The 19663-nt window shown below is 49.5% G+C and overlaps 1 protein-coding gene across 1 annotated transcript in view; it reads right to left on the bottom strand.

Moving 5' to 3' along the window:
• IL1RAP (interleukin 1 receptor accessory protein) overlaps positions 1 to 18949 on the bottom strand; it is a gene marked incomplete at its 3' end in the record, with an annotated part of 33297 nt that extends 14348 nt beyond the window's left edge. Inside the window, exons 1-6 of the mRNA XM_082487374.1 lie at positions 18161 to 18949; positions 5575 to 5860; positions 4622 to 4814; positions 2671 to 2836; positions 1600 to 1671; positions 336 to 465 (exon numbers count right to left, since the gene is read on the bottom strand). Of these exons, the coding sequence (XP_082343500.1) occupies positions 336 to 465; positions 1600 to 1671; positions 2671 to 2836; positions 4622 to 4814; positions 5575 to 5860; positions 18161 to 18230 (917 nt within the window). The 5' untranslated portion in view covers positions 18231 to 18949. The remainder of the gene's footprint in view (positions 1 to 335; positions 466 to 1599; positions 1672 to 2670; positions 2837 to 4621; positions 4815 to 5574; positions 5861 to 18160) is intronic.
• Positions 18950 to 19663: the final 714 nt, after the last annotated feature.

The raw sequence follows: 19663 nt of genomic DNA, 5'->3' as shown, positions 1-19663 counted from the left end.
ATTGTGTTTGCCCTTGTTTCACAAGTCCCACAATACCACCAGCTGTTGGCACCACTACCAGGACCTGAACAAGTGATGATGTGAGCTAATAAACAAAGCTCCCTCAAATCCTTCTCTAAGATGAGATACTGTCCAGGTCTGGAGACCTCCTCCCTGGAGCTCCTGGTGCTCATCACAACACGGTGCAAACACAGGGCTTTCTGATTAACAGGGCAGTGGGGGACTCCACACTCCCTTGCAAGGGAAAACGGGGATGTCGCATGTCCGTACCCACACCCCCCTGCAGGACCCAAGAGAAGGTTAGATACAAATGAAGGTTCACGTTACTATGTTACCTTTGTGTGACTTTTATCTTGGGGTCCATGACATCGTCTGTGTTTTTCCCATCTATGGTCCACCACACCTCAGTCCGGGAGTCCTTCAGGAACGTGAAGAAGACCTCACAGGGCAGAATAAGGTCGTCTCCTGGGAAGAAAGGACCACGGTGAGGTATTGCAAAGCAGGAACAGCATCACCCTGACTTCTGTGTTTTCCAGCGATCCCACCAGCCTGACCTCTGCCTCCCTTTGGGAGGGGATGAGGCCGGCATCTATCTTCAGACATCTGATAACACCCCGGACAAGCTGATTTATGACAGAAAAATAAACAGGAAAAAATATCCCGCCTTCTCAAATGTGTTACAAACTCCTTGGCTGCACCAAGAGACCACCCAGAAGGAGATGCTCCCTACCAACCGCTTTCTCGGAAAGCCGGACGGTGTTAATCATCCCCACTGCACAGGGGACAGATGCCATAAAGCAAAGGATCCAGTTCCACAAAAGCATTTTGGTGTGGGAACACTTGTTCAGGCATTTAACTTCCTTCAAGATCAGACTCGGGAGCATGAATATCGTTGTGATCAGCCCATAAGTGATTTTATCTTATAGAGTGACTATGGAAGAAGCCTGACCTTCTGAGCCAAAAAAGCTGTGCTTTAAAGTGAAGACTCTGCTGCTAATCATCATCATTGGCATCACATTTATTACAGCACTGTAATGGGACGTGATCCATTCAATATAGAGAATTGCTCCAAGGAGCCATCAGTCTAAACAGATGGGGTGGGGGAAGGAGTGTGGTACCCCATTACACAATGCTGTGAGGCCAGCAAAAGGAGAGCTGTCATTAATTAGGAAGTAATCAGCCAAAAAGGGAGAGGAGATGAGCAAGAAGTGGCCGGAAGGCTGAAGCCACAGAAAGGCTGAATGAGGGAGGGTTGGAGCAAACCTCAGCCAGGGACAGGGCTGGGATAAGGTCCTACAGGAATTTCTCTAAGCACCTGAGGGTCCCCGTTTCATCTGCTTCTGCAGCTTCAGTCCTGCATCTCCGTGCCCGAACACTTATCTTTATTTTTGCTTGCAAAAATTAACTTTCAGAGCTGTGCTCTCCCATTCTGGCATGGAGAAGTGGCACCCCGCGCCGTCTGCCAGGCGACCTGTGGCAGCTCGTGTGCTCTGCGAGGGAAAGCACCGGGGACGCAGTGGAAGGGGAGAGCTCCTGTGCCTGGCTGGGTCTCCCCGTCCCGGCAGGAGGGCTGCCAGGGCAGCGAGCCGTGCGATTTACCTGCTTCCACTTCATAGACCACTTTCTCATTTGGAGAGGTGAACTGTGGCGGCAAGGCCTTGTTTGGAGATCCTGCAGGAGAGAACAGAGAGGCCCCCACGGGGACCCGGACTTCATGAGAACCTGGGGTCCTTGCAGCCTCGCTTATGATGCGCTCATGCCCCGCTGCACACGCCCCAGTATAACTGGGGATACAATCCTGCTGCAGAGTCCTGTACAAATAGAAATCTAATCCCAGTCCCCAAACTCAGGGCCAGATCCAGATTTTGAGGCTCCTCCAAAGTTTAGGTAAATACAGATACGAGTTTTTTGGCCTCTCGCATCAGGAGAGGTCCACCTCCCTCATCTCCTCAACATCTCCCACAAGGCACAACCTGTACCAGTTTCTTTTTATTGCTGCTTCTAAAAAAAAAAAAAAAACAAAAAAAAAAAACAAAATAAAACATAACTTTCTGTCGCAAGCATTTAATTCAGCTCTTAAAGCAGCAGTTGCCATGGGACTCAGCATGTGCTCGACTGTTCACTAGGCTTTTAAGCTCTGTCCAGAATTCCCTGCCAGGTAGGCTGAGCCCTTGTGCCTGGGACGGACCAGTCCAAGCACTGGGCTGGGTAACTTGAGACTGTCAATCGGCCAGGCAGGGCTCCACCTCAGCCCACAAGGTTTTGAGATTGCAGGAAGACCGAGGCAAGTCGGCTATAATGGGACAATCCTACAAATAATGACAAGCAAAAGGCACTGGAGACAAAAACGAGCAAGAGTGCCCGGGTTATGCATTCACATGCCAGCAGAGGGTACCCCCGGCCATCTCATGGGCTGTACCTCACCAGCCTAATGCTGGTCAGCCTTGCGTTGTTTGGGGCATTTGGCGCGGTGGTGGGTGGGACCTCCAGCTCAACATGTCCTGGGTGGTGACACGAGGCTGACCCCGGCAAGCAAAAATATAGCAGGTCAGTTGGGTAATGCCGATTGAGCACAACCACAAACGGATCCTGCAACAGTCTTTTCTAGCTGTTTTCACCACTTCTGCAGATATGCACCTGCATTTTACACAATTTTAAAGTCATTCTTACCCACCACCTTCATCTTTATGGTTCTGGTGAGATTATAGGTTCTTCCGTGGTCCGTGAATGTCACAATACAAGTGTAATTCCCTTTATACGCACTGCGGACAATGCCGATGACAAGCCTGGTCCCTTGGGGGCATCGCTCACAGAAGCCACTGATCAAGTTGCAGTCCTGGAGTCAGGCAGAACAACACTTGAGTTTTGTGATTCAAAAGTAAAGATATTGGTTTAAATGCTACATCACAGACCTGTTTTTCAACTATGAACATGATACTTCAGACGGTGATGTAGGTCAGACTTAACTACCATGAACTTTGAGCACGCTGGAATACAAACTGGTATGTTCACCTTGAAAATAAGGTGATGAAGCAGACGACCCTAATAGTTTTATCCCACCTTAAATACAGACAATTTTATATAAGAGAGATCTCTGACCCAGAAGTACATTTGCAATCAAAGTGAGCACCTCAGCAGAATGAAGAATTAAAGTAAAAAGAGACAGGAAGAAAACGATGATGTAGTCACAAATGGATACTAAGACTAAAGGACGTCCCCTGTTGATGTCAGTGTGTCTAACTCTTTTGGGACTAATCAAGGTACCCTGACTGACTTCAGCTGAGGATGGGGCCCCACAATTGGCAACTGGCAAATGAGAATCTGTAGTACAGAACCCTTAATAACTCTTCTCTTTCTGTCAGGCAAGGCAGGAAACCTCTGCCAAGTACCAAGCTAGAGATCTCTTTTCAGAAAGGGGTTATGCAGATGACATCTTGATTGTCATAAAACCCAGAGATGTGCACATTTTCTAAGAGATTGTTTCTGAATGGTGCGTTTCCAAATCAGATGCATCCTAATGGGGCAGTTTAAGACAGGGGTCATATACCATTTTTAATGATTTTTACGAGGCACGGGATGACTTGCTGCCTGAAAAATTACTTCCATGGGGCTTTTTGTTTCATTCTGCTAATTGATTGTTGAGATGTGAATTTCAATGAATGGTACAAGTAAAGCATTTCAACTCCTGGAGTGAAACTGTTCCTCTTGGATACAAAAGTAAGTTTTTCCTGAAGGGTTTTAGAGTTGTTTTTTTTTCTTTTGGGGTGGGTTTTTTATTTATTTATTAATTTTTAAATCAGCAGATATATTTGTTGCCAGCTTCCTTTAATAAATTCACTCATACAGAACCTTCTATCTAGAAATCCAAAAGCACTTTATAAGCAGTTAGAGAATTCAGCCCCATAACCCTCTGGCTGCACATCCCCTGAGAATTCTTATTCTCTCTTGACTAAAGGCATCCACATAGAGAAAAACATTTAGGTCAACATTTAATAAAATTGAGCAGCAACTCTGTAGGCAAGAGCCTGAGGATGGCTGGAGACAGCCTAATTATCAGAGCAGTATGGAGGGTGGGGTAGGGATGACTCCATCTTCAGAAAAGAGGTTTGCTGAATTGTGTCAAAGAGGGCACCCATGGCTCCTGCAGAGCTCTGATGTACAACTTCATTTCTTGACCTCAAAGGATTTTGGAAAGGATGCTATTATCATTAGCAGGTGGTTTGTTTTTTGGTTGGTGTGGGGGTTTTTTTGTTGTTTTTTTTTTTTTGTTTCGTTTTGGGTTTTTTTTGTTCTTTTTTTCCTTTACAGGGACAGTGACTGGCTCCCACAGCAGGTGAAGTATACTGCCTGCAGCTGAACTGAGGTTCCTAAATCCCTGCTAGAGCATTCTCCACTTGTGCATGCTGGTCAAAAAAGTTCCAGCATTAGCTCTCAATTCCCGTCCAAGAGTATTTTTGCCCTTGAACTCAATGGAAACAAAGCTCTTAAAATTAGTACAGCTTCATTAACAGCTTCATCACTGGGGAGTGACTGAAACATAGCTCCATGATTCTCATATCAACCACTGCTTTTTCAGATATGACACCACATTCCCCCGACTGCCCAAATAAGTCCTTCTTACCAAGTACCACTTGACAGTTGGTGTTACGCTAGCAGGGTAAAACCCATCAATATCTGGACATACGATCTTCTCATTGGTGTGCTCCAAGTAGAACATCTCTTCAGTGGGTTTTATTGAATGGCTCACACAAGAGTGTTGGTCTTTTGGAACAACCTCCAAGGGAAATGCAACTTTGCTGCAGTAGGTCGTATTTCTAAGGACACAGGAGGATAGAGCTGATTAGTTGAAACTTGTTTACTCCTATAGCAGTGGAATGAAATAAAAGTCACATCTGTAATAATAAGCATCATAGTGCTGATGAGGTATATACAGCATTAGTTGACTCGTTTATAAATGGGAAGGAAAACACCATCAGAGATGGCCACGTTAGCTCAGAAAAGCCTATAAAGATGACTAAGAAGCAACATCCACTCCCCTGCTGGTAAAGTAGATAATAGGGTCAAAGACACGGTGAACAAGAGACAACATGAGGAAGATCAAAGAGAGCGCTTGTGCTCAGCGCATAACAGATGCTATGTTCATTTTGTACCACACTTAGAGACACTTCTAATTTCCTAGAAGTCTGAATCTCATGAATCTTTGCCAAATTAGCATGCAGTCAAAACATTACCCCTGCATCTGAAGCTATTTTTACTCTAGACGCACAGATCACTTCTTAATGGTGAGTGCCTGTGGATTTTGCCATGGGCTCAGCAATAATATTTTCCACGGACACTTGCAGCTAGAAAGTAGAGGCATGTTCGTTAATGTTTGCAAGGCTCCAAGCATTATTACGATGTAAATTGGCTCAGCACTGAGCGGTCTTATAATTGTAACATTCTTTTCCCATTAATGCTTATGTAAATGGTCTTTTCCCTACAGAAAGATCTGGTGCTAACAGCATAATTTTCCCGCTTCCATGAAAGGCCTTCAACTGCACTGAAGACATACAGAAGCTTCGCAGCACAACCTACCTGAGCATGCATGTATAATTCCCAGTGTCATTGAGAAGAGCAGGCCAGAACCAAAGGGTGTCTTTCTCCTTACTGATGTGATTGTCTGGGAGACGAAAATTAATGGGCTCCTCCAGATCCCGATCCTGCCCAATCCTGTACCAGATCAAGGTTAAGCCAGCAGAATGGGCTGTGCTGTAGTTGTACTTCAAGAAGGTCTCGAAAAGTGGGCATTTGATCTTGGCAGGCTCCCCATCGTAAATCTGGATCTGCTTCATGGTGTCCACACCCCAGTCATCGCAGCGTTCTGCCGCCAGGAAGAACAGACATACCTTAGCTTGCAACTCTATGGCAGAAAGACAGTTCTGCCCATGTTCCCCACAGCCCTTGGTCCTGTCCCCAGTAAAATAAGAGGCAAAACCCAGTGTTTTCAGTGGAAGCAAACTGGGCTTTTATAGGGCAGAGCATAAATACCATATTCACTTCTAGAGAACCTGCAAACCTCTACTTTCATTTGTACACCTCCTTCCAAGCTATTTACCCCCCATCAGGCCAATACGATAGGATAACATACTCCTGCATAACACCAGGCTTCTTAGAGAGCTCCAAGAAAATTCAACCCTAAAAATAACCAGTGTGGGAAGACAAAAATTTGGACGAAAACAATGCTAGAGGTGTGTGGGCATCCATGCACAGCGGTAAGGAGGATGGAAATAGAGGTGTTGGAAGAAGAGAAGAAAAAACAAACCCAACACTGCAAACATCAACCCTCCCTCAGAGCTACGCGCCATCGTCCCTGCCAGAAGCAGCTGGACCGTGGGCTCCAGGAACAAGGAGCGTCCTTCCTGTGCTGCATTCACACAACGCCTGTGTGTGCTATGATACCACAGAGTACAAATGACATGTAGCGACTGTTTATAGTGAAGTTTGGGAAGGGAGGCTGAGGGGCAGAAGAGAGAGCATGGAGGAGGTGGCAGCAGGTTCTCGTGGGGATCCCCAGGCAGCCCTCGGTTGCCTTCCCCAGGCACAGCTCAGCATGGCTCACTGCAGGCTCAGGCTGACACAGAACCCGGGCAGCAACAGAAAAAGCTTTCCAGTGCCTTTTTATTTTATTTTTTTAATTTATTCTTGTCATTCATGACTACTTTCAGGACAAACACCACAGTCAAAACTCACTTCTCTTCCGAGAGCTCCTTTCCACTCCATTCCTCCCACCCGTCAGGATGCCCCGTCACGAAGGGGCTCGGTGCGAGCGAAGCAGGGTACCAGGGTGTCAGCAAACCCGAGAGCAACGCTGCTGTCACCACATCTCCTGCCTCCCCGCGCTGACGAGGCAGAGAGTGGCGCGGCGCGGCACGGCACGCTTTCCAGCGCATCTCCTGTAGCTGCCGGGAGGCATCAGCTAGGGCAGCCTGACTTCTGCGAGCCCAAAATGAGTCGGAGAGGAGAGGGGTGCGCTGCCTGCAGCGGTCCCCGGAATCGGCATATCACAGGCACACCAGAGACGACGCTGCAAAGCCTCTCCGGTCTGCAGATATTAGAAGAACTCAGACCCAGAGGAAAAAACAGAATACAATATGCTCTTTGAGCCCAATTCTTCTGAACTGACTTCACAGGCCCAGAACAGGATTTCTGGCATTTTATCTTCCTTAAATAGACACTGGGATGAAGCTTGGCCCCAAATTCGTACTTAATTAAAAAAAAGCAAAGAGATAAACCTTGGAGAAGATGGACCCACAGTGCTTAAAGGCAGCAATGCTAACTGCTGCGGCTCAGCAAGGGTTAGTCACAGTGGGGAGGAATCTGGGCCAGGAAGAATAGAAATGTTTTCTGGTGGGTTTACGCATAAACGTAAATGCAAACTGCACTGATCCTCCTGGGGTATGCCAAACACATGCCTGTGGTATGAAAGAGTGCTACTTTTGGAGGAAGAGAGGTAATTGGGACAGGAAGAGGTGGTGAAGCTACTCAGAGTACAAGTCTTTGCTGGTAGGAACCCCAAATGGCTGGAGAGTGCCATCGTTCATCATCTAAGAAACATATAGATATTTCTTTCAAAACCGGACAGCATCACCCAGTACAGCGGCTACCACAACCAACGCCACGGCTCGTTTTGTAAGACCAAACCACTATGGGAAGGCTTATGGTATAAGGCAGCGCATAGTCACCACCATGGTCAAGGCCAACTGGAACCAGTACACTGCTTTATGCTGGTGGGGGTCAAGCTACAGGATTAGCAGGATTAGACACAGTCAAGTTTCCATAGAGTGTTAAATGAGACAAATGAGCCTGCCAGAGCCTGCCTGTTAATTCCGTGATAAAACGCTGATTACTATGGGGGGGGGGCGGGGGGGGGGGGGAGGAGGGGGTGAATTTGTTTTTCTAAAGAAAGGCTTTCCCTCTGGAAGGAGCAGACCTGGGTCTGTAAACCAGGACACCCAGGTTCTCTTCCCAGCACCTGACTTCATTGTCTCCTCTTGGGCTGCACAAAGGCAAATTGACCTTATGACTTCAAATGGCAGGACTGGAGAGGAAGAAAACTATATAAAACATTACAGTCCTGAAATTCTTGGAGTCTAAAATCAATGAAATTTGCAATCATGAACAGCTCTCGCATTTGCAACAGCTCATAAATCAGCATTGTAAAACCACTTAGCTGCTCCACCTGAATGAGTTATTGAAAATAAATACAACTATTATTTTTTTTTTTTTTTCCTTCCTAGATTACTCAAAAGCAACGTACATGCCTTGTCTTCTTGGCTGGGGAAGAGGTGACTTACTGTTCTTTAGTATAAGAGCTGTAGCTGGAGATTTTGTCTCAGAGCTGGCTAATTTGCGTGACTTCAGGAGCACTGTCACCCCAAACAGTGAGCCCTAAGGTTCCCCACGCACGTCCTGCCTTGGGGCGCCGTCGGCTCCAAGCTGAACCCCGAACGCAGGGCACCACCGCGCTGGTAACGAGCGGCTCCACCACAGACCACAGGAGCGGCCGCACAGCTCGAGATTGCAGGCTGTGCTTGCCACCCCGCTGGCAAGGACGGCTCCTGGCCACCAGGACACAGCCAGCCCAGCACGGCTCCGGGAGCAAAGCCGTGACCCATCGCTCACGGCAGAAACACCACGGGCCAGAGCGAGACCTCCTCCAGGCATAAAACACTGAGGACAGAAGTTGCGGCGCTTCACACAACTTCCCTCCTCCCCACGCCGTGTTGACGGTAGTACTGCTATTTTGACTCTTTGGGAGTGTTTTATGCCTGAGATAGGTGGGGTCTTCCTGACGTGGCACACAAGGGGGCTGCAGGGCATCCCTCACACCTTCGTGAGCATCCTCCTCCTCAGCTGTGAGGTGGCTCTTCTCCCTGTGCCAACGACATCCCTTGCCATGGCGGCACTTCTGCAGCAGACCCCAGTGGAGGGGTCCAGCCCAGACAGCCGGCTGCGCTCCCCATGCACGTGCAAAGCGGAGGGGATGCTCGCATTATTATGGCTACGATTTCATTTGCATCCAACAGCCCCCTGCAACGTTATGTGTCCCTTCTGCTACTTTAACCTTTATTGGATATTCAGAGCCTATTTGCTGCTAGTACCGGTGTGCAGCTACTTGGGTGTTGGTCTGAACTGGAGACAGCCTGAAAAAACGGCATGACTTCACACTGAACCTCACTGCCATTACGCAGCTCCCACTATGAAAAAAAAAAAAAAAAAAAGATATATATAGATATATATATATACACACACCCCCCCACATATTGATATATCCTGACTCCAGTAACAATATTTGAGGGGGCCATTGCAGAAAGAAGATGCAAGAACCCAGTTCTAATTGTGAGAAACAGCACTAACTTCCACGGTGCTGTGCCCACTTGCAGCAACTCACGCTTGCTCTCGCTGGCTAAGCCTAGGAAATTAGTTTCCTCTCTCTTGAAACGTTTCCTGCACAAAACAGCCGTTGGAGCTCAGAGCAGCTCCTGATTAAATCGAGTGGGATCAGAATTCACGCTCTGGCTTCAGAGGTTCACCGACAAATGGAAACCAGTGAAGAGATGGGGGAGCTACATGCAACTCCATGGTCCCTTCCACACTGCAGGAAATGGGGCACTACACACGTAACTGAGGGACACAATAAAACTCTCTAAAAATCCACCAGCCCACAAACGCACCTTCCTTGAAACGCCTCTGCAAAACACTTCTGAAAGAAGCCATCTTTTTTCTCATTACCGATGAGGTGTACTGCAGATGCCTCAGCTGACCCCTCTTCCTGCTGGGCGCTCCGCAATCACACAGCAGGCGCTCTGTCACCCATAATACCTACCTGTGGCAGACAACGCAGGGGTGTTAAAAAAAAAAAAAAAAGGCAAAAAATGGTCCTGTTTCCACAGCCCTGCTTGGGAAAAAAAGATGAGGATTACGCAGGCTGGAGGGAGGCTGCATGGTAGAAGGAAACACCCACCTCCAGCACTGGAAGACAGGAAGGTCAGGGTGAGGATGCTCATGTGATTCATGTGCCTTAAGATAAAGATAAGAGCAAGCTGCTGCGCTACTGCTCCTCCTTGACGCGTGCTGGGAACTTGGTGAACTGGCAAAGTTAACTCCAACCGCCTTCCTTGCTTGGACTGTATGTTGCAGTCGGTGTTCATAGGGGTATCGACTACTGATACAAGGGACAGAAACCTCTTCTGTTACAGAAAGAGTCAGATCTGTCCCATCTCTGAATCTGAATCCACAACATCCTTAAACACCGGGTATCCCAAAACAGACTCCTCCTCAGAAGCCAAACAAAGCTGAGGAAAGTGGCTTCTCCAGATGCAAAGTAGAAAATGAAAGGAGAGGAAAAAAAAACCATAGTGATGTTGCTCAGCTGCATGAAGGTGAAAACAGACATTTCTGGAAACCTTTCCCAACCTTTCACTTATTGCACTGATTTACCCCCTTGGGAACAGAGCTCTGAATGCACATACCTGAAATGCTCTTGAGATGCATCTGCAGCCCCCTTTACAAACACCCACACAGTCAAAACAGAAGTTAAATTGGTGCAATTATTCGGATTTTTCAAGAAGAGACGACCTGCTTAACCCAGGGATCAAAAAAGAAAACCAGAACAAGGCCACATCAAGAAACGCTGTCCCATTTTGTCCACAGTTTGGCATTTCTATGCGGTCCATTAAAAAAAAAAAAAAAAACAAACCAAAAACCAAAAAACACAACTCTCAGCTGCCAAAACTCTACCAGCTCCGCTCTGCCTCCACCCCTGCCTTCCCCTGGGGCTACAAACCAAGGCTTCCCCTAGTTAAAATTTCCATGAAGAAATAATAAAAAGCCATCCTTATGAGAGGCCATCTATCACGCCAGCACAAATCACACCATCATTTGCCAAACGGACATGCCCTTCTTGATCATCTCTAATTTTGGGAAGGGGCCTGCCTTGCCTGCGGACTGGGACGGTGCAGCGGCCGCAGGACACGAAGCCATGAGAGCTGCCGGCTGGATGACACGGCAGACCCCTCTTCCCCACGCCATTTCAGCAGCGTCAGACGTGGCTGCACTATCTCAACCGCCTCCTCCTTTCTTCGGCCGCCCCTGCTGCCTGAGCTCAAAGCAAAGCTGACATGAGTCAGCCTCCACCTGGGGAGCGCTGCCAGGCCAGCAGGTAGGTCGATGCAAAAAATCACCGCCAATAAGGCACAAAAAGCTGGTCACGCAAAGTGATTAAGTGAGAATTAATTATTGCTACCTTAAAAAAAAAAAAAAAAATTCCCCACCCTCTTTCAAGCTCGCATCAGCCAGCGAGAAGGATGCAGATGAAGCCGGGCTGGATGGAGGAGTGGGGCTGCGAGCGCGGGGGGTACCAGCTGTGGCCAGCAGCCACCCGTGGGTGCGCTTCCCATTTACGCCGGTGCCAGGAGGGCCCACTCTTCCTTTCATACACGCATCCTGTGCGAGACCACCCCGCGCTCCCCGGCCACGTACTCCGCTCAGCAGCTGAGCAACGCCGCAGCGCGGCAGGGCAGTGTTCCCCAAGCTGTCTGTATGCCATCTGACCGTGCATCACAGCAGAGGGAGGGTAGCACGGAACAAAACAAATGAGAACATCGTCCCTGGACTGAGAGAAGAGGCACAAACCCAAACACACTGAAATCGGTGGGAATGACAGAGAACGTGGGTTAGCCTTAGCCAAAATCAGCTAACTCTCACCATTTCTTCCCACTATCTCCGCAGCAGTGATAGTGGTCAGAGAATGCCTAAAAACCAGTCGTAGCTCAACGCTGCCTTGAAGACCCAGCCTGGAAGCTGCACAAACTCTGCAGGAATTTATAATCTGAATTCCAGCGGAAACATATCAAAAAGAGCCTGTCCTAACCTCACTGCCTTCCTCCCACAGCCTCTCCGACAGAACGGGTAAGTGGAAGTGGTCCCGGCACAAACCTCCCCGCGACCAGCGCCGATGCACAGCACGCAGCCCAGCCCCAGCCGCGCGGTTCTGCTGCGATGGCACCGGCAACGCGGTTTTTACGCTTCTCCCAAGTTTCACCATATTCATCCTACGTTGCCACTGGGCTGCAGTGCCCCCATGGAAACAGCTCCACTGAATGCTCCACATGAGGATGGAGCCTCTCTCTCCCCCCAACTGCTTTTATCATTTATATAGATAGGACAGCCAAGAAAGGAAGAAGAAAAAGGACTTTCTGTTGCAGAAGAACTCATCATTTCCAAAAGCACGTCTACATTGTGGCTGTTTAACACTAGATCCTGAAAGTCTAGTTTAAACAGGTGTGACGGTCTGCCTCTGCCAAAGTCACGAAAAATAAGCTGACTGTGTAAACTTCTGTTGATTTCAGATGAAGCAGCGAAGGCACAACATCCAAAAAACCAATGATTCTGTAATGGAGCCCATAGTTCCTGACTCAGAGTTTCCTCACCTAACCAAGCACAGCCCGTAACATGGGGAGGGGTACTCGTTGTTTGTGTCTTTTAAAACTCCTCCACAGTGAGCTCCATGCCTTCACTCTCCATCTCTGCTTAAAGCTGTGTTTACAGTACTTGGCAAAGAGTATTTTGGTTACCTCCAGCAACTGGGCCAAAAAAAAAAAAAAAAAAAAAAAAAAAATACACACACAAACCAAAAAAACAACCCCCCAAAAAAACATATTCTGTTTTCTCTAGCAAGCTTGACATGTTTTCCTGGAGGCTTTTTTTAAAATTGAGATCAAAACGATAAAGGTAGGGGTATGGACTGCTTCAGAGCCTGAAGGAGAAAAGGAGCAAACAGCTACTTTCCATCCCACTTCATTGAGGAAATCGCCGCGTGAAGCGGAGCAGAGCAGCGCGGGAGGAGGAGAGACAGAGAGAGGAAACGGAACGGCCCTGCGCAAAATCATCCGCAGGAGAGGCAGCACGCAAAGGAGGTTTACCCCATTAGCAGCACCGCAGAGCTGTGCTCGAGCTGGCAGAGGCTCTTCTGCCTACCTGGGACACCAGACTGCCACCGGCTTGCTCAGCTAAGCCCATGCAGCCTGGTTATTGCATGCAGCCTGGTTATTGCATGCAGCCTGGTTATTGCATGCAGCCTGGTTATTGCATGCAGCCTGGGTCTCTGTTGCCTGCTTTAAAATACAGTCAACAATTCTGCACTGCCCAGCGGACATCCACAGGGATGTCTGCATTAAAAAAAAAAAAAAAAAAAAAAAAAAAAAAAATAACACAACATGTTGCAGCAGTTGTCCTCGGATGAGGATGGGAACTGAAAAAAAAAAAAAAAAAAAAAAAAAAAAAAAAAAAAAAACAGACAGCAGGCAGCAAAATGCACCGTGAGGATCTACGAGCCTGGCACTCGGGTGCAATAAAGCTCAAGAGACTGAGCACACAACTGTGTGGCTGCAACAGGGGGACATGATGGATAAGTAGGGTAGGAGACAGGTCCCCGACATCCCTTGATACCCTGTTTGATACACACAGAGGAGCAGAGGTGATGGTCCAGTATCACATCGGCAACACACCCAAAATGGGCTGCTCTCCTCCGCACGTCTCTGCGCTTCAATGCCGACGGGTCCCATCACATTGACGCCTGCACAAAACTCACTCCTCACAACCTCTTTCCTCAGCTGACAAGAGGCAGACGTGACGTCTTGTCTCCTCGGCGGCAGCGACGACTCTGGCTGGTGCAGAGGGAGGCTGGCAGCGGCCGTTACACGTCTGCACCCAGGCCAGCGCTGCTCCGCGGGTCTTACCTCCGGCCACCTCAGGGCTACGCACCTTTCAACACCCTCAGCGTTGAATAACTTCATGCCCCCGAGCGCCATAAACTTCTACAACCACAGTAACTCACAGATGGGTACGGACGGTTATAAAATCGCATCCTAAATTAGGACAACAAGAAGCTGAGATTGGAAGAGTAGGAGGAAATGGGGAAATCCCAGGAGAAGATGATGGGGGAGGGATTTAGCCTCTTTAGAAAACTACAATGCAGTTTAATCTATTTTTCTTTTGACTTTACACACTAAAATAAGCTTCTCATCTTCTGGGGCTGTCTCAAATCATAAGGAAAATAAGGCCACTGGAACCCCATCAGTAGAATAAGAGCTATATAGTAATAATCCCGAGGAGCCGCGCAGGGCTTTCCATCTTCAAAGTGTGTTACAGACAGTAATTTATTAATCTGCAAATTTCCCCTGGCCATAAGTAACTACTCTGCCTCTCTGCTAAGCGCGAGAGAGACACGCAGCGCAGATCAGCACTCGGGAGAGATGGTGGAGGCGGCAGCTCTGACCTCCCGAGCCAGACCTCGGGTTCTGGCTCGCTGCGGTCAGAACTTCACTGCCCCAGTCACCACCTGAATCCAGAAGCACCGGTGATGTCTGGCGCTCTGGAGCCAACTTCAGAGGGGACAAAACCGGTGCCCGAGAGCCTCCGGTATGGGAGAGTGTAAGAGACATGCTCACAATTCAGCAAATAACAGCAAAGCCCAAAATAAAACTCCCAGGACAGAGGCTCCTGGCTGCCTTACAGCCACTGCCTGCCATGCTGGGGGGTCACCCTGGGCAGAAGCTGGTCCCAGTCCTGGGCTCACCCTACCACTCAGCCGGCCCGACAGCCCCCTAGCAGAGCTGTCGGAGGAGTTTCCTATGCAAACACGAGGATTCCTCCCACCAAAGGACTATTGATGCACAGCAGTTACCTCTTCACACTAGGTGGGTCTTTCAGATCATCAGCATGAGGCTGCTCCTCCTCCCCTGGCAACAATATTCTTCTGCTTTTCTAATTCCCCAAGACAACACTCCTAACCCTGAGCCTCTCCCCAGCCCTCGTCCTGTGAAAACTGGGAGCTCGTGGAGAACGAGAGCGCAGCCTGGTTAGCACAGAGAGAAAAATGGAATAAGGAGGACAACTACAGCTATATCTTCTAAATAAATCAGTATCTACCATAGGGCAGCTTTGTTTGGAAACAAGAAAACATTATTCTGTATTCACACTGGTTGTTACGTTCTCTGTCCGCCCGGGTTTTCATCTCTTTTCAGCCAGTGTATATTTATATGACTTCAGCAGTGCTGAGGAAATCATTGTAAGACCAAAACTGAGTTCATTGGGTTTTGCTATCCTTCTCTGGATATCAGAGCATCCGGGTTCATTAAGCATCCCACAACACAAGCGCAGAGATCTAAGGATGGCTTGGCTGAGAAAGCAGAAGACCCCGAGTACCGTTGCAAACAACATTCCAAAGGTCGGGAGTAAGGAATTCAAAGCCAGGCACTGCAGATCATGTGTATTCTCAAGACCAGAGGAGATTTGCCCACGCATACAGCACGAGTGAGCGGCAGACTCGGGCATAAATTCGGTCTCAGCCTCCAAGTCTTTTACTCTACACTACTCAGATCGCGTTTCTTTCCTCTTCCAGTTTGTGGCTGCCTTTCAGCAAACTCTTTTGTCTCAGCATCAGCCTCCATACACAGCAGGAACGGCAGAGCCCAAAGAATAGATGTTTAGAGCCATGCTGCTGTTGGCAAAATTTGGGCGGGGGGGGATAAAGCTTGGGGATTCGTCTCTCCAGTAAGACACTGGGCGAAGTACAACACCGAAGCTTTGTGACACACTGCCAGGGAGACTGTCAGCCCTACTGGCTGAACTGGATGGAAAGGCCGTCTGCATTATAGCCGGAGCAGTGCTGGTGTTTTACAGCTCAAATTTAGTAAGTGTTGGCTGCTCATCCCCTCTGGAAGCTCAGAGAGCTCAGGACTCGGCCGAGCCGGTACCCCTGGCTCGGGCAGTCCCCGGTCAGCGTTGCTGACCACGCTGCTCCCCCGGGAAGGGCGCAGAGGCAGGAAAAGTGGCAGCAAACCACAACAGGACTCCTGCCTCTGCCTCCAGCCTTCCCCAGCATCCTACCAGCCTGGGCCGGAGAGAGCGCTGGTGCCGACGATACAGCGTTACACGAGTATTATGGCAGAGCACAGAAAAAGATCCAGCTGAAATGACATCCCTACCAAGTTACACATCTTAAATACCCCAGAACCTGTGTTCCCCCGGGAGAGGTACCCATCTCCATGGCCTCGCTTGGTGTTAGGAGACCACTGCGTCCACTCCGGATAATTGCTCTCCCCACCGACACCCCCCGCTCCAAGAGGAAAAAAAAAAAAAAAAACAATCCCAAATGCTGTAACATTATCAGCGCTCTCCCACACTGCTCTGTATTTACGACTTTGCAAGGGTGAAACGAGCTCCAGTTGCATTTTGGTGCCAGTCCCAGGAAACCCCACAGTGCAACAGAGGGCTGCACAGACGGCTGCCCCTCCGTCCAAGTACAACCAGCCATCCAAGCCCGTCATGAATAACAAAAGACATTTTGACAGTCCAAAGCGGTTTATGATGTCCCTGGAACAAAAAGGGAGCTCTGAACTCAAGAGTGGGTCTGTCGCCCATGGACCTGCAGAAAATTAAATGCATGTACCACAGTGGATTTGCAGAAATGTATTTTAACTGATCGCATGTCCCACGCATCACCCTTTGACACTTATGTTCTTGAAGCACTCTACAAGGGCTCCAGCCAACCTGTACAGAAAATCTCTGCTAAAGGAGGAATATTTAAAAAGCACTAAATACCTCGCAGAAATGCACAGAGGGTTCTGCCAGATCCATTGGCAGGCGCCTGTGTGGCCCAAATGCCAGGGTGCTCGTTTCACGGCTCCCAGCCGGCAGCCCCAGCTTTTGGAGTTGCTTTAACATTTCCCGGGCAACCCTGATTCAACCGCACCTCCCTCCTATTTCTGGAGGAAAAAAAACCACCAAAAAAAAAAAACACCCACCAGAAAAAAACCCAGGATGAGTGCACGTGGGGTGTCGTAACGCTGCCTCAGCAGGAGGAGGATATTGCGTTGGAGGAGAGCAGAACAGCACGTCCAGAAGCGCAGGCAAAGCAGGGATTTTCCCAGCGAGCGGCAGCAACCCGCACCGCTGGGTCCCTCCTCCCCCCGGCACTCCTACCACCCGGCGCTTAGCGGAGGAGACCTGGGCCATATACTCTCCTTCGCTGCTTCCCCGTTGCTCACCACTTCCACCAGGTCACCGTTAGCCAAGATGGGACATCCCCTACTGAAGACGACACCCTCCTGCGAATGCCCGCAGCCCTCGGGCAAGCCAAGGAGAAAAGCCTCCCGAGCCTTCCGCCGCTGCCATGAGCCCGGCACCGAGGTGAACCTCGCCGAGGTGCGTGCTGTGAACCTGGCGCCGATAAACCCGCATGGTCCAAGAGGCGATACGAGGGCTGTTCATCCGCTCAGGGTATTATAACCGCCAGTTTGCCAGCGCTGCAGAGGGGCAAGGGCACAGGGCAGGGCTTGCTCCATCCCCCCCCCACTATCGCTGAACATTTCCCCCCCCCCCCATCCAGCCAGCGCCTGTTCTTGCCTCCCTCCCCCTTTCCACTCGCCTCCTGCAAATCATGCTGCCTCCTTCCACCCCCAAATAGGAAGTCCGGAGCCGAGACGCACACAATCTGCCTCTTCACCAGAGCCGGGCTGAACGCGTGCCAGCGGAGCTGCGAGCGTGACAACATATTTCCTGTCAGGAAAGTGACTCAGTGAGACGGGTATGAGAGAGCTCCTCTTACTCGAGAAGTTCCCCTCTCCCCTCGCGTTGCCCAGGCGTGAGTCAGAATCCCAGCGCCGGAATTTCGACCCCCTCCGCATCCAAGCGGGAATACGCAGAGCTGAGGTTCCAGCCCAGGTCCCGCGCGCAACTCGGCGCCAAGTCAGCGCCACGCGCCGAGTCCCGGCCTCACCCCTCGCGGAAGGGGAATAACAATGCCGACCGGAGCGGGCAGCTGGAATTTGCAAAGCACTTTTTGCTTTTATATATGTAAGCTTTTATATAGCGTATCGCTATTTGCTTACGCGCCCCTTTGCGCCACGCTGGTAGCCTCTACACACGAGCGTTATGCAATACCCGCCCAGAACTGACACTGCGTCGGTGCATTTTGCTAAAGTATTTTACACAGGGCTATCTCATCCAGGGATGCTGTAAATGCTGAAAAATCCCTGCAGCCAGTTTGCTTTCTCCCGGCTTCAGACCAGCTCTCCCCGTGATAAGCGGGCAGACCCGTCGCGTGCCGCGTCCTTACCAGAGCCGCTGCCGCGGGTGACCATGCACAGCCAGAGCGTACCCAGCAGGGCACCCACCACCATCTTCATCCTGCCGAGACAAAGCACACACAGACCTTCTGGTTATTTTGCAATATTTCATCACTGCAGGCATTTTTTTTTTTAACTCTGAGTACACGTGTTTATTCCTCTGCCCACCCAATGATCCTTTAAATCTGGTGCTTTTTTTTTTTTTTTTTTTTTAATATTATTATTTCGTTAAGATTCCTTCAGAAAAGCATCTGTGTGGCAGCATTGTCCTGCCTGCGGGCAGCTGCACGAGCTCTCCCAGCCTGGGAGGCGATGGCTCAGAAGACGACAGCCGAGCTCATTGACTTGAGTCACTGGAACAGTCTATGTCCATGAGCACAAGGGGTAAGGTAGACGCTTGCAGGCTAGAAATCCCAAGCTTTGACCCCAAAACACTAAGGTCCTTTGCCAAGACCTCATTCTGCCAGCACACATGCTCGTTTCTAAGAAGGAGCGCAGAAAGCACTTGCGATGGCGAGCGGTGGCTGAAGCACATTTGCACCGAACGCACGTCTGACAATTCAGCGTGACAACCATGCTGGTGCAGCCCAAATTTGCGAGGTTTGCCTGCTGGTGACCTCTGCAGGGGCCGGCTGCCAGTCCGGACTGCGTCACCCCATTCCTGCAGGCGGGACGAGGCAGGACAAGGCTCCAGCTTTCTCCAGTCAAACCCTCCTTGGAAGGGCCGCCTCACAGGGGTAAACAAGTGCCAGGCTCGTACACTTTTCGGAAATGATCTGAACAAAGGTTTATACTTTCAAAGCAGCACTGATAGGCAGAAAACAATCCCAGACTTCTCCATTCCTGCTCCAGAGCACAATTTCCTGTAATTTGAGATAAATGTACACCGCCAGAGTTTCAACTTGCTGCCCACACCCGTATCTGGCATTCGGCTCTCAGAGCTGCTCACGCACTAGAATTAAATTTCCCTGTGTTTCTCGGTTTTCCAGGATGCAACTTATAAGCTGGTAGTCACGAAAGCTGACATTTACTAGATGCTCTCATTAACGGGGCGAAGGTTGCATTTGATATTCCCGGGTGCTGTCAGATCACAAAGGGGGAAGAGATGGTTAAAAGGCTGAAACTTCATCAAAGCGTCTCAGCTCCGCCGGGCAGATGCGGTAATGAGCACAGCGATACTGTCAGGAGCGCGCTCGTGAGATGACAGGGAAACCTGCTCCATCGGGGTGGGCTAACAGGCCGGGGAGAGAAGCCACAGACCTCCCTTAAACATGTCCCTGATAAACCCGTCCATAATATAGGCGTTATGCTGAAGGGCATTGAGCATAAGCAGAGAGCGCCTAAGACTGTGCAGATCGCAGAGATTAACAAGAACGGGACGTGCGAACTGTACTACTCAAAATCCAGCAGCGGATATTGAATCCTTCCTTTTCAATGCTTGCATCTGAAAAGCCTTTGTGCGATGCTTTCCCTCGGCCGGGCTCATCTCGAAA

This window comes from Vanellus vanellus, assembly GCF_965231255.1.
Source record: "Vanellus vanellus genome assembly, chromosome: 8".
NCBI lineage: Eukaryota > Metazoa > Chordata > Aves > Charadriiformes > Charadriidae > Vanellus > Vanellus vanellus.
The sequence above is the reverse complement of the archived record's forward strand: the minus strand, read 5'-3'. Positions and strand labels throughout refer to the sequence as shown.